This window comes from Vitis riparia, chromosome 16, assembly GCF_004353265.1.
Source record: "Vitis riparia cultivar Riparia Gloire de Montpellier isolate 1030 chromosome 16, EGFV_Vit.rip_1.0, whole genome shotgun sequence".
Lineage (NCBI taxonomy): Eukaryota > Viridiplantae > Streptophyta > Magnoliopsida > Vitales > Vitaceae > Vitis > Vitis riparia.
In genome coordinates, this window is record NC_048446.1 from 17,929,015 (window position 1) to 17,944,374 (window position 15,360).

A 15,360-nucleotide genomic window follows, 5' to 3' on the forward strand; every position below is an offset into this window, starting at 1 on the left:
CTCATATTTAGCGTTATTAGCCAATTCTTCTACAAGTTATAATTTAATAAGTAAAATTTATTTTATTGTCATGATATCCATGACATTTAAAATTTATAAATAAAAAATATTATATTATGTTGTTAAATATATAAAAATATTTTGTATATTAAAGTATCATATATTAATATTATTTTATGTTGTATTTTATATGTACTTTTAAAAGTTTTTTCCTTTTTTAAACTACAATTTTTAATAAAAAAATTTGTTTTATACAATGAGTAATATAAAAACAAAGAAAATAGATAAATGGAATAAATTTATAATTAATGGGATATGTATATCTTGCATCTTAGTTTAAGATTGTTATACCACAAGAGATATAAAAAAAAGATTGAATAATATAATCTACTATTTATTCTATTCGAAGTTTGATTTAATATGAGATAGAATATGTAATTTTATTTCTTATTTTATCTCATGCAATGTAAAGCCAACCAAGCATAACCTTAATATTTTTCTATTGATGAAAAGTTATAAAGTTGGACAATCAATTTTCTTAAAGTTTAAATTTGTAGGAATTGCACCCTTGGAAGATTAATTTGGATGTTATACAAAGTTATCTCCAATACTTTCGCACATGTGAAACTACTTTTTTTTTTGGGTTGAGACTTACTGGTCTAATATTATGTTGGATAACTAATTTTTTTTAAAAACTCAAACTCATTGTTTGTATTTGATTTAAGGGAATTGTTAAGAAAAATATATCATATAAAATAATTTTCATGTTTGTTTTTATTATGAAAAAAATAAAAGAAAGGAAATAAAACATAACTCAAATTAGTTAGAAATTTATATATTTTCAAATTATTTAATTTTTATATGGAATAATTAAAATAAATTAAATAAATTTAAAATAGCATATAAAAATAATTTATTTACTTTAAATTCAAATTTTATTTTCTTTCATTTTTTTTTCTTTATTTCAAATTTTCTAAGAGTCAAACATAGTCTATTAAATTTGGCTTACATTGTATATCATGCTCTACAATAATAATGAGTCAAGAGACAAATAAAATGGACTAAGATTGTGATTCAGAAGTTCCTAGTCGTTATATCAAACTATATCTCAATGTTTATTCAAGTGCTTAAAATTTTATTTATATATACTAAAGTTAAGTTCGAAAAGTTCAATATGATATCGAATTATTAGAAATTTTCATAAATTACATAAATTATAAACCACCCCAAAACTAAAAAAATTAAAACCACAAACCATGGATCATCCAATAAATAACAAATCATACGATGCTTAACTCAAGAGGCACCAAATAAAAAATAAAAAATCACAATAAGCTCAAAGTCAAAAAGTGGTGGAATGATGGAATCAAAAACGAAAATCCGTGTTCACATGATGGTGCAAGCATGCACATTTTCGTCGCTAAAAAGGGAAGCGACGGCCTCATCGGAGGCCACGGCGACCGAGTAAATGGCAGGGGTTTGGAAGAATGTATGTACATTTGAATTAACTCCATTACCGGATGTCTCGTAGTAATGGTTCACAATGTGACTTGGGTACTTGTAGAATGAGGCAAAGTGCGAGTATCCCGGAAATGGCCACGGCTCCACCGCTTTCCCGGCGCGTTTAATGGCCTTTAGCACCTTCTTTTCCTCTACTAAGTAGCCTCTTACTGTGATTTTCTGCATCTCCATTTCTATGTCAACTTCCTCTACTCCTGAAAAAAATTGAAAATCGGTTTCCCTCGTCAGAGCAAACCTTAGAGAGACTTGTAGACTTGGAGAATGTTTTACAAAGCAATTTATTCACTTAATATAATTAATGACTTAATTTAAGTTATTAAGTATGTTTGGAAAAGTAATTTAATGTTGTTACTTAAAGTTAAAAAAGACTTTAGTAAGTCAACTTAAAGAAGTTATTTTAAGTTATTAACAATTAAATATTAATGTTTTGATCTTGTAAAGGGGGAAAAGTGAAAGACCAAAAATTTGATCTTTCAGTCTGTCCTTTGGACTTGGTAATATTGCTATTGTGAGCTTTAGGCCCACCCTAAACCAAGCCCAGTCAGACACTTGCTGGAGGTGGACCTCAAGGCCCACTTCTTTTATTGGATGCCACCGAACAACTAAACAAGACCCAAACCATATGGACCACATAACTACTCGAGAGGCTCAAACAAGAGATCTCTCTTTCATTGAAGGACACCACTATTAGGCATATGTTAGGCGGTGTTTGTTTTTTAGTTAAATAAAAAAATCAAATATTTTAATTTTTTCCATTCAAATAAAAGTAACTCGTTGATATCAATCAATATAAGTAAAGTAAATTTATTATCAATAGATCTCATTTAATTATATTGGTTGATAGATTACTTTTAACTAAATGAAAAAAAATAAAAGTATTTAATTTTTTTTTATTCAACAAATAATATTTATAATTATGGTTATATTCATAAAGAAGTAAATATAATAGCAGATTGTTTAACTAAGAAAATTTTGTATAATATACGATATATTATTTGGAGGTGGTCAGATTTCTTCGAAATATAACAAAATATGGTTTTGAAGATTATTATGATTCGTTTTGAAGATTAGTGTGACTCGTCTTTTAATTGAATTTATAGATACTTTATTTTTCAATTTCTTTATATATATATATATATATATATATATATATATATATATATATATATATATATATATATAAAAGAACATATTAACTAGTTAGTTTGTCAAATAAATTATATGAGACATAAATATCCTTTATTTTATATAATATTTCACTGCATACACATGTTAAAAAATTACATAGACAATTTTATTAAAGATTTTCATAAACTAAAACATGCATATTCTTGGGAAAGCTTGGGGTTTTTGACAAATGAGAATACATTAAATTCCTCATAAACCAATTTCCCAAAGACAATCTTATCATAGAAAAATGCAGGCAAATCAGGCAGAAGAACATGGCTTCAGCCTTGCAAGGCGAAAACCTAGGCTTGATGGATGGCAAAACCAACCACTATTCCATTATAAAGAACGTGTAAAGTATATAAATATATACCTTTGAGCTTGAAGAGAGCTTTCTTTAGCTTGGAAGCACATCCCTCACAGTCCAAGTTTGGAACTCTTACCTCCACCATCTGCAAAACCCACATTCATATGATAAGAATCTCCACTCCCACCACATACCCAGATTGAGATAAGAGAAATAGAGACTCACAGACATAGTGCTCTTAGCAAGCTTCTTGGGAATATAGAGAGATGGAATATATATTGATGGCCTGTGTGTGGTGGGTCTTAGGACTTTGGCCTGTATGTGTATAATATATATACACGGACGCAGAAAGAGGGTGCCTGAGGGTTTAAGCCTTTAAAACGCTTAGAGGAGCGTTGGGGTTTGAAATTCAAAAAAGCAAAGAGAGAGTTATCCATCACGCGTGGAATGGGAAAGCGTGACTTTTACAAACCATCCCCAAAACCCAAAGCTAATCTCCCTTTCTCTACAGAAAAGCTGAATCAGGCTTTGTCACTGCAGAAAAATTTTCTCAGAAAAACAAAGATATTTCCATGACAAAAGCTGGGAAATCAGTAACTAATTAATGCTATGTTTTTTTATCAAATTTTTTCCATTTCAGACTGAATATTGTTGTTTTTGATGGGGGAGGGGACATGGGATGTTGGGTGGTCTGCTCCACAGCTGATCAGAGAGTAGGGTATCCTATAATCCTTAGTGAAGGTGAAGGAAAAGTTAAAGGTATGTGGGTATGAAGAACTGGCTTCCATGACAATGGAGGTGGGCCTGATTTGGAAAAACAGAGCAAATGATTTATATTCTCTTGGAAGGCTGCAAAAGAGAAGAAATACAGAAGATTGACAAAAAGGATGAAAGAAAAAGAGCAAAGGAAAGTAAATATGATTCTGTTGTGTCCCTTCAGGAATTAGTAAAGAAAATATGCTCATGATTTGGAAGGACCTGTTTGGGGAGCATAATGAACAGAGGCATAATGGGTTGCAGGGCCAATGTTTCCACATCTTAATATTGGACTTACTATATAGACAGGAAGAGAATATCAGGGGGGGCGGGGTCCTTGCTCATGATTTTGAACCATCCACCACTTAGGCTTTGTTTGGATCTCAAATTTAGTACCAAAAGTTTGATACTGTTAGAAAATTAACTAAGAATAGAATTGGAGTAGAAATGAAATTGAAATTAGAATGAGAAGAAAATTAAGAAAAAAAGGTTAATTTTATCCAAATGTGTGATTAATGGAAAATGAATGAGATTTTTAGACCATGTTTGGTTCCATATTAAGCAAAGAAAAAAAATATTAAGAAAAATAGTTTTCTTATATTCGATTTTATTATAAAAAAAAAAAGAAATAAAAGTAAATATAATTAAAATTAATTAAAGATTAATGTATTTTAAAATTATTCAATATTTATATAATGGAATAAAATAAGTTAAATGAACTTGAAGAAATATTTAAAAATAATTATTAACTTTGAATTTATTTTTTATTTTTTTTACTTTTCTTTTTAATCTACTTTCCCTCTCTATTTCTTTTGAGAATCAAATATAGCCTTAAAAGGAATTGAGTCAAGAAAGTCAATGGTCAAAATTGAGTCCACTAACTTTTTAAATTCTATAGCTGAGGTAAATACCTTCAGGCTTTTAAAAGAGATTTTTTGTGATTTTGTCTCAATAAAATGAACTAAACACACTTTCAAACTCATAATTTTATTAAATTATTATTGGTTTAAAAAGTTTAAACCCATAAAAAATTACTAATGATAGTAATAATATACATTATGTTGGAAAACACTTTAAATAAAAATAAAAAAGAAATACAAAGGAATTCTATAATTTATTTGGGAATTGTTTTTAGAAATAGTTTTTTATTCTTGAAAGTAGAAAACTGTTTTTCATAATTAAAAATATAATTGATATTTTTTGAAAATTTGTTATGAAAATTGAGTATTTTTTAGAATATATTTTAATTTTTTTTATATTTTTTTATCATTTGTACTTTAGTTTTTTTTAAAAATATAATCATATTAATATATAGCATGATTGAAAATAAAATACTACAAATAAAAATTATTTTTAAAAAATATTTAGAAACACACAAACAAGTTAAAGAATATTCCAATCCAAATAGGCTTTTATTCTAAAAATATTAAAGAATTGTTTTTTTATAATTGTTTTTAAAAAATATTTTCAAACATATCTTACTCATTGTATGATAAAAAGAAAAAAAAGAAGAAAGTCTAACATTGATATGAATATCATATTGTGTGATTTAAAAATAATTTTTTATTTTTAAAAACAAGAAACTATTTTTAAAAATTTATAATATTGTTTGATGATTATTTTTTGGAAATAATTTTTAAATGAAAAGTGAAATAAAAGTCTATTTTTAAAAAATAAGTAAGAGTTGTTTTCATTTGTTTTTTTTTTTTAAAGAAAAATATGGGTTTGTTTAATCATATTTTCTAAAAAAAATTTTAAAATCTATTTTTAAGTTAAAAAATAAAAAATAATATGTTAAAAACATGACCAAACATGCCCTTATATTCCAAAAACCTCACTTTCTACATATTTAAAAACATGAAAAATAAATTAGAAAGAAATAAACAATTAGATTGGGTGAAAATAGTAATATTACAAATCTTGGAAACACTTGGAAGAAAAATCAAAGGAGTGGGCCTCATAATTACACTTGATTTGAAAATTCAGACAATAAGTGGTGATATTAGGTGGCACCACGGCAGGAATAAATGGCCAGGGAATAAATAGAAACTTAATCATATTATTTTATCATGTAAAATTATAAAAGTTGGTTTTCTTTCAATGAAAGGCTGTGTCGTGGCCCCATCTGAATGGCTTGTCAGTCAACTACAAAAGGGCGATTTCTTTCTTTTACTTATTTTCCCCTCTTTTTTAGGCCATACAGCCAGAAAATCATGTCAGGGAGGAAAAAAAAGTACCGGACATGATTTTATGGGTCCAGCTCAGAAAAACAAAAGAAAAAAATTCTCTTGATTACCTTTGTGTTCCTTTACTAGGTAGATTTTAATTTAAGATTGAGGATCTCTCCCTCCCTTCCCCGATTCATATTGGCATTGAAAAGTGACATCAATTATAACGTCATCTATTTATATAAATTTAGTCTTCTTATCTTAATTTAACTTATACCTTAAATATAACTTAAATTTATTTTTTTTTTATTTTTCTTCACTTTTTATCAATGTTTTCTTTTTATCGGATTTTCCCCCACATTTTCTAAGTAAGCAAACATGGCAAAAATGTTTGCTTTTCATATTGAAAAGTGGGTCATGGGAAGAATGTCGTCATTACACATGCAATTGAATAATGGAAAATATCATATTTCAAAGTTACCTTAGCTCATCATGTTATCACACGAATCATCCTAACAATTCTTCAAACTGTAATATGCCGTATATAAAATTCACTTATTTGCGGAAGTGGATTGCCACTTTATATTCTTGCTAATTAAGCAACCAGATAGTCCACATGACATTATATGTGGCATTTTTTTTTGGATGAAAAAGAAAAGGACAAAAAAATCCAAGAGATCCAAATATGCCTAATACCTAAAGTTGTGTTTAATCATTGTCATATTGGAATGTACATGCCTTGCCAATTAAGCAGAATTTAAGAGAAAGGAATAGAAATAATATAAAAAAATACTTTTTTTTTCCATAATAATGTGAAGTTATTATCGCTTCCTTATATGCGGTGTTAACGAGTGATAGCTGTTTCAAGATATTAAGTCCGTTCGAAAGAAAACTTTAAGAAGAAAATATTCATAATATTTTATTAGTGCATTTCTTTTTATAAAAATGAAAAGGCTTTAAAGGAATAAAAAATTGAGAGTTGTTTGAGTATTGGTTATCGTGATCAACATCATAAAATCTCATAAATAACAATAAAATTCATAAAATCACATATTACAAAAATAAAAGTCATTTATTGTCTTTTACGTATACAATAATAAAAGATATAATACCAAGAATTCAACCTCTTCCATTCCTGTAAAAGGAACTTTTAAACTTTATAATTTTGAATAAAATCTTATAGGTATGTGCTACTTAGGAGGATTGATTGCAAAGTATGTTGTTTTTAGACTTAAGTGGTGTTTGTCTCCTATTTTTGTGGGTATTGGAAATCCATTCTTGAATATAAGTTAGTAATCAATGTATTTAATGACTAAATGTAGTAATGATAATTAAATTAGTGTTTCTTTGCTCCTAATTTGACGAGTTTGAAATAAATATAAGTGAGTTTGAGAAATTTTGTAAACTCAAGTATGACTTTATCCCACTCATTCCATATGTATAAAAAATTATTTTAATTATTACTTTTTTCATTTTTTGATTTATTAAAATATGTAAAATATTACTTTTTATAAGTATAAGTTATAAATATTTATAATATTTATTCATTTTAATATAATTTTAAAATTTAATAGTAAAAAAAAAAAAAGGAAAAAAAATCAAAAAATAAACTAGGGGTGTATATGAGATTTTTTTTACATTTTGACCCATATAATTTTTTTTTTTAAACAAAATAAAAATAAATGGAAAGGAGTTTGAAATTATCAAACTCCTTTGCAAGGTAGTTTGAAAGCAACAAGTATAACATAGTTTGAAATTATCTTTGTTGGAGCTCCTAACCAGCTTAATTTGTAACTCTATCACATCCATCATTAATTATTAGAAAGTAAAATAACTTATCGATTGATTTTGTTTTATATCATAGGCATATAAAGAATGTTAAAAGCACAAAAGTAACTTCGGACAATTGAATATCCATTGTCAAATCGTAGACGTCCAATAAAGGTATAAACGAATAAAATTAAGGTATAAAATATAAATAAATGAAATTAATTTATGTATTGTAATCGAACCTTAACATCTTACGGACCATTAATTGTCATACAATTCATGTAATTTTGGGATAGATGGGGCTTATAGGATTAATTATTGTGGTATGGTTTCAAGGACTAGGTACCCATTGTCATTGCATTCTTTTGGTCTTATGTTTGTCCTAAACCTACACAACTTATACCCATGTATGTATTGTATTTTCTGGGGACAAAATACCTTGATGCATGTCTTTCATCCCCTCCATCTACTGTCCATATGCCATCAAATTATCACATCAACACGATGGTATATTTGATATGGGATCAATTTGTTCAAATCCTCAATTGACCTTGTCCAAACTAAGGCCCGACTAGGGATGATGGATTTTTTTGGTGTCCGTTCTGCCCCTTCCATGATTGATGGGGCTTGAGAAGAAGATGAATGGATGAAGGGTGGATACACCTATTCCATTGTCATCTCTAGGCCCAAGTTATGAGAAGCAACAAGCAACACTTAAACCCAAATCAAATTGAATTCCAATTTAATCTAAAATCTAAATTGAGGAAGTGTTTGGTAAATCAATTTAATGACTTAATGATATAATTAAAGTTATTAAATAAATTAAACATATTTGGTAAAATAACATAATATCATAACTTAGAATCAAAAATAAATTTGAGTATTAAATTAAGATAGTTAACTTGTTCTTAATTTTGAATATCTTTTACTTCTTTATCTAAATATATTTTACAACTATCACTCATCTTTTATAATAAATACTTTTGTAATTATCTTATATTTCTACCATACTTTACATATGAATTTTTAATAAATAAATAAATAAATTAAAATTAGTAAAAATATCAATTGATGTTAAAATTAATGAGGATAAATATATTAATTTGATTATTTTAATAAAATTTAAGTTAATTTTACCAAACAACGTTAATACTTTAAATAAAAAATAAGTAATAAGTTTTAAATTAATAATTTAAGAATAATTTAATTTAATGTAAGAGAACCTATTTTCCTAAATGCAGTGACACCGACCATTGACTTGTAACTCAAGAACTTTATTTTCCTAACTACAATGACATTGACCATTAACTTGTAACTCAAGAACTTTTTAGGTTCGCCAAAATAAGACTTGAATTAAAACTTAATATAAGAGAACTTATCCTCCTAATTACAATAGAGTTCTTCCTTGGAAGTTGTTTAATTAGGAAAGTTCGTTTACCTACCTTCGGCTTATGATATATTTTACTTGTAGAGATTTGCCCTTTAAAACATTATCTAAGTTGAAGGCCACCTCTAGAAGTCTAGATTGCAAGGTTGGCCCAATAGTTTGCTTAAACTAATTAGTTAAAACATTAAAAATATTATTGATAAAATAAATTATTATTATTATTATTATAATATTAAAATTGATAGTAGATTATAAAGCAAATCATGATCATCTTCAAAAAAAAAAAAAAAAAAGGTTAAATTTTATATTTATTGAAGTTTGCAAGATTTGAGCTCAATATTATATCAAGCTAAATAAAATTTGGATAGTTTGAAAAGGAAATATAAATTGCAGAGGTGACTTGAATATACAAAACCTCTTTGTTTCTTGTCAAACTAAACTCTAATACTGTGTTAAACTACGTAAAACAAAATATGCTTGTAAGAATTTAGATGATTTTAATTGGGATGGTTATCCATTAGTTTCATAAATGTAATGAAATAGTTAGGGCTTGTTTGAAAACATTTCAGTGTTTTTTAGAATAAAAAAACGATAAAAACAAATTTGATAATAAAAACTGTTTTCTATTTTATGTTTTTCATTCTTAAAAATAAAAATAGAGTGTTTTTTAAAATTTTTAGGTGTTTTAATTTATTTTCTAAGAACTGTTTTAAAAAATAATTATACAAATATATGAAATAATTAAAAATAAAACATTATTTTTAAAACACATTTTAAAATATTAAAAATAGGTTATAAACTTTTCATGTTCTCAAATAAATTTTTTTTTTACAAAACATAAAAGAAAAAAGTTCTCAAAAATTATTTTTTATAATTATTTTTTAAAACAATGATCAAACATGATATTAAACTCCACTTTCAAATTTATTCTATTTTTATTTTCATAATTTTATTGTTTGGCTAATGAGAAAGGTACTTTTCATTCATGTTAAAATTATCTTTTATAAAGATGATTTCGGTACATACTAATAAATTATATTCATACTAAAATTTTATTTAAAAATTATTTTATTTTAAATATAAAAATCAAAATATTTATAAAGTAATATTACTTTTTAAATGTCATATTATTTAAATGAAAAAAAGGCCGTAACTGTGGACTATCAAAAGATGAGAAACAGTGGAAACACTCGATCTAGTTGTCATGCGACAACTCCTCATGTCCCCTCCACCTTCACTTAAAACAAAGGGAAAAAAGGAACCGCACCTTCACGAGATTCCACCTTTGCTCTCTCTCTCCCTCCCTTCACTCTCCTCTCTGACTCTCACCTCCGTATCAGTTATCACTCTCTTTTCGTCACTTTTCTGATCGCCTTTTTCCACCTTCTCCGCCGATCTTATTCCTAAGCTTTCCGTAATTAAGAAGCCTAAACTCCTAAACTCCCACCAGTACTACCGTTGCTGCATGCTGCAGTTGAGAGAGACGGTACGGTGGTTGCGGAGGCCAGAACGAGTATGCTGAAATGTCAGAGGTATTTTCTGCACGGATCCGGCTACTTTCGGCATTTCTCCGACACCATATGGCGGCCATTTATGAAAGCTCCTGCAAGATCCTCTGCTATCCTCTTTTTTTTCCTCTTCCTCTTAATTGGCGCGTTTCTCTCCACGCGCCTCCTCGACTCCGCCACGGTGAGTGCTACTATCATCACTCAATTCCAAATTGTAGTCCACTGGAGTGAAACGACGGTGGAAGGTCGGCGTTTGACATGGTAAACGACGTCGTTTTAGCGTAGGCTGTTGATGCGGAAATTGTAGGTCCAAAGTCGTAGCACATAAGGCATGAGTGTCGGTTACCCGTGTTTTTCTTTTTCCTTTTTTGTAATTACTTGAACACGTGGCGGTAGGTGAGACATTGCATGTCCATCCTTGGCTTTTGGTGGTGTCGTATACTCGTGGGAAATTTAGACTTTTCCCACCACCTTTTTCAATTGATTATTATTAAATTTATGTAAATATTTTTCTTTGATGAATCAATACTTTAATATAAATCTAAATTTATTTCACTGATTAAATAATTTATAAATATATAAATTTCTTATTTATTATTTTTCAGATTTTTTATATTCAAATTAAATATGAAAAAAATTATTTTTTTAGTTAAAATATTTAGTGAGTATACAATAATTCAAACACATAATTTAAAGAAATAGAAACTGAAAATCATTTAAGATAAAATAATATATAACATTTTTAATTATTTTTTATTAAATGCAGTAAATTTGATTTTTTACCAATCCATGAATTGGCGTTTGTACCGTTATGGTATTCACCGTTACTGACACGTCACTTCGCGGTTTATATTACTTGCAGTCCCTTCCTACCACGTCAAAGCCCATCCTACCGACCGGGACAGCTCAAAAGCCCTTGAAAATCCCGAAAAAGCCCCCAGTGAAAATTGAATATCCTTTAAACTGCTCGGCCGGTAATCTCACACGGACCTGCCCGCGAAACTACCCCACAGCCGTTTCCCCAGAAGATCCTGACCGTCCATCACCGCCAGAATGTCCACACTACTTCCGTTGGATTTACGGGGATCTACGGCCATGGATGAAGAGCGGGATCACAAGGGAGATGGTGGAGAGGGCCAAAAGGACTGCTACTTTCAAATTGGTGATTTTGAATGGAAGGGCTTACGTGGAGAAATATCAGAGGGCGTTTCAGACGAGAGATGTCTTCACGCTGTGGGGGATCCTACAGTTGTTAAGGAGGTACCCTGGGAAAGTGCCTGATTTGGAGTTGATGTTTGATTGCGTTGACTGGCCGGTCATTCAATCGAAGGAGTATCGTGGGCCCAACGCCACCGCTCCACCGCCGTTGTTTCGGTATTGTGGGGATGACGCCACGTTGGATATCGTCTTTCCTGATTGGTCATTCTGGGGCTGGTAAGGGTTTTAATTTTTAATATTTTTTTCCACAATTCAAGGATGTAGGTATTGATTGGGTACTCAGGAAAATTTCTTTTTAGCTACATGGTTCAGTACTTATAGATACACTCATGAATTGGATTATAGGCCAGAAATCAATATAAAGCCATGGGAATCATTGTTGAAGGACCTAAAAGAAGGCAACAAGAGGAGCAGGTGGATGGAAAGGGAACCCTATGCTTACTGGAAGGGAAATCCAGCTGTTGCTGCAACCAGGCTAGACCTCCTCAAATGTAATGTTTCAGATAAACAGGACTGGAATGCCCGAGTTTATACGCAGGTAGCCACTTATGTTTATCGTTAGTTTCACCTTTGATAAAGACTGCATCACCAACTAGACTGCATAAAAGCAAAAATCAGTTTTCGGTTTTGCATCTTATGTAGGATTGGATTCGAGAATCACAAGAAGGTTACAAACAATCGGATTTAGCAAGCCAATGCATTCATAGGTAAAACATCTTTCTTTCTTCATTAATCTTATTTTATAGTTTTAACACATGTTCCACTGTTTGTATAGGTATAAAATTTATATTGAAGGATCTGCATGGTCTGTAAGCCAAAAGTACATTCTTGCCTGCGATTCTGTTACCTTACTAGTAAAGCCTCATTACTACGATTTCTTCACGAGGAGTTTGATGCCGGTGCACCACTATTGGCCCATAAGAGAGGATGACAAGTGCAGATCAATTAAGTTTGCTGTTGACTGGGGCAACCGCCATAAGCAGAAGGTATGCAGAAGCTTCAATCATTGTATGAAATAATCTAGGGTATAACACTTTTCATCCACTGATATCTTACATTAATTTTGTTATTGATTTATAATAGGCACAGTCCATTGGGAAGGCAGCCAGTGATTTCATCCAAGAGGACTTGAAGATGGACAACGTGTATGACTACATGTTTCATCTTTTAAATGAATATGCCAAGCTGTTGAAGTTCAAGCCCACTGTGCCTGAAAAAGGTGTGGAGTTATGTTCAGAGAGAATGGGTTGTGGTGCAGAAGGATTAAAGAAGAAGTTTATGATGGAATCCATGGTGAAGTATCCCATGGATGCAAGCCCATGCACCATGCCTCCCCCCTTCAGTCCTCTAGAGCTTCAAACTTTTCTCAACAGAAAAGTAAATTCAATAAAACAAGTGGAGGCCTGGGAGAAGAAATTTTGGGAGAATCAAAATACATAGACATTTTCTCTTAATTTTTCTCATAATCACGATCAACATATATAATGTTTATGATATATATGAGACAAATGTATTTAGCCTCGATGGAATGATCCCCTGGTCAATACAACATTTTTATTTTGTTTTGTTTTTTTTTTTTTAATTCACCATTTAGATCTGTTGTTGTTTCCCACGGCCATGGTTGGAGAAATCCGAAAGATGACTCTGCCCTTGTTCCACTGCCTACAGCTTGCATAGGAGAAATCTCAATGCATAAGAATAAGGCCTTGTTTGGCTGCTGGTCTTGGACGCCTATCCTCAATGGCTAGGGGATGCTGATCTTCTTCTCAATCCAACAATTGAAAAGCCAAGTTTTGAGAGTTTTGGAAGCGGGAAGACAAAAACTTAAAACTGTTTTTAATATGGTATTTATATGATACAAATACCTAATGAACTCAAACTAGAATTTCCAAATCAGTGAACTAAATGACTACTAAAAAATAATTTGCATGTGACAATATCGAAGAAAATCCTTAATTTATCTTTCAAATTTAAGTTAAATGATGGGTGCAAAATTAAGAATTAGCCATTAAGTCATCAGTCCTCAGAAATTTGTCTCCATGCGTATATTAGGAGCATCTTAAAAGAGATGGTTTTGGCCCTGAGATCGAGAAAGCTCTAGCTTTCTGATGGTTAATTTTGTTTGAGGTGCTCCAAAACCAATAATGAAAGCAAAAACCATCAAGGAAAATGGTTTTTAATTTATTATAAAACCTAGTAAAAAAATAATATATAATTAAATTAATTAGAGACATATTTTATAATTTATTCTTTATATAGAAGAGTTAGAATAAATGAAATAAATTTGAAATATCATACAAAAATAATTTATTGATTTTAAATATCATTTTTATTTTAAATTACTCTTTATATAGAAGAATTAAAATAAATGAAATAAATTTGAAATATCATATAAAAATAATTTATTAATTTTAAATATCATTTTTATTTTAATGTATAATTAAATTAATTAGATACATATATTTTATAATTTACTCTTTATATGGAAGAGTTAGAATAAATGAAATAAATTTGAAATATCATACAAAAATAATTTATTGATCCTTAAATATCATTTTTTTTTCTTTTACCTTTTTTTCTTGCAATCTTTGCTCCCTAATTTTTTCATGAATTTTTCTCTCAAACTTAACATAAAAGTAGATGTGTATCATGAACTTATAATGCATCCTTGCAAATTTATATTGCATAGTAGAGATAACAAGATTTTCTTTTGTTGCTGTGAATATATATATATATATATATATATATATATATATAGCTAGGATGGATGGTGGTGCTTTATCCCCATCACCATTGAAGTATTTATACAAGTGGCCGGCACTTGGGAGGAGCACAAGCTTTTCAAAGCAAAGGAAATCTTTTTCAGATAATTAATAATCGAAGTAAAGAGAGATCTTGATCACAAGTCTTGAAAGCTTGTTTCCATGCGTTTACCCCCTGGTCTAAGTCCACATGTTTGGACGGTGTCCAACTAAGACCACATGTTTGAATGGTGTTCAATTAATTGCTTTACTTTATTGTTTCCTTCGAGTGGCAGTCCATTTGGACAAATTCAAAGGAGCCTTACGTTTTTGTCTTACATTTTTGTCATGGAGGATGCAGAAAATGCATCAAAGTCATTGATATCGGAGGAAAATCATCTTCCGTGAAATAATAAAATATTGGTTAAAAGAAAAAACTGATCTTTGTGTTATCTGTGGAATTTTGACTGCACAAAACATGAGAGCCCTTGCAATGATTGTTATTTGTTGAAAGATGTTTCAAATTTCTACTTTGCATAAATATTTTTTTTGTAAAAAATATTTTTTTATACCCATATCTCACTGTAATATTAGATTTTAATATAAAATAAATAAAAATGTTAACAATATATTTATTAATATTTTAGATTATGAAAAGAAAAAGTTATGAAATAAAGATGAACCGTAAATATCGTACCCAGTGCATAAAAAATGAGAGGATGTATGGGAGACACGTAGGGGAGAAATAAACTGCATTTGGTTTTGACATCCCTAATATTTTTTTGTAATACAGTGGAAGGAATCTAACTTTTGGATT

At 29.4% G+C, this 15,360-nt stretch overlaps 2 protein-coding genes across 2 annotated transcripts; one reads left to right on the plus strand and one right to left on the minus strand.

Moving 5' to 3' along the window:
- Positions 1-1,302: 1,302 nt before the first annotated feature.
- On the minus strand, positions 1,303-3,532 carry LOC117934108 (heavy metal-associated isoprenylated plant protein 31). Its single transcript, XM_034855724.1, has 3 exons — positions 3,221-3,532; positions 3,062-3,140; positions 1,303-1,715 (listed from the first exon to the last, which is right to left on the minus strand). The coding sequence occupies exons 1-3, from the start codon at positions 3,224-3,226 to the stop codon at positions 1,387-1,389; spliced, it is 414 nt and encodes a 137-aa protein (XP_034711615.1). The 5' UTR covers positions 3,227-3,532; the 3' UTR covers positions 1,303-1,386.
- Positions 3,533-10,297: 6,765 nt separating this feature from the next.
- LOC117932927 (O-glucosyltransferase rumi homolog) lies at positions 10,298-13,373 on the plus strand. Its single transcript, XM_034854249.1, has 6 exons — positions 10,298-10,765; positions 11,447-12,018; positions 12,148-12,340; positions 12,445-12,509; positions 12,578-12,788; positions 12,886-13,373. Exons 1-6 carry the CDS (start codon positions 10,592-10,594, stop codon positions 13,240-13,242), a joined length of 1,572 nt encoding a protein of 523 aa, XP_034710140.1. The 5' UTR covers positions 10,298-10,591; the 3' UTR covers positions 13,243-13,373.
- Positions 13,374-15,360: the final 1,987 nt, after the last annotated feature.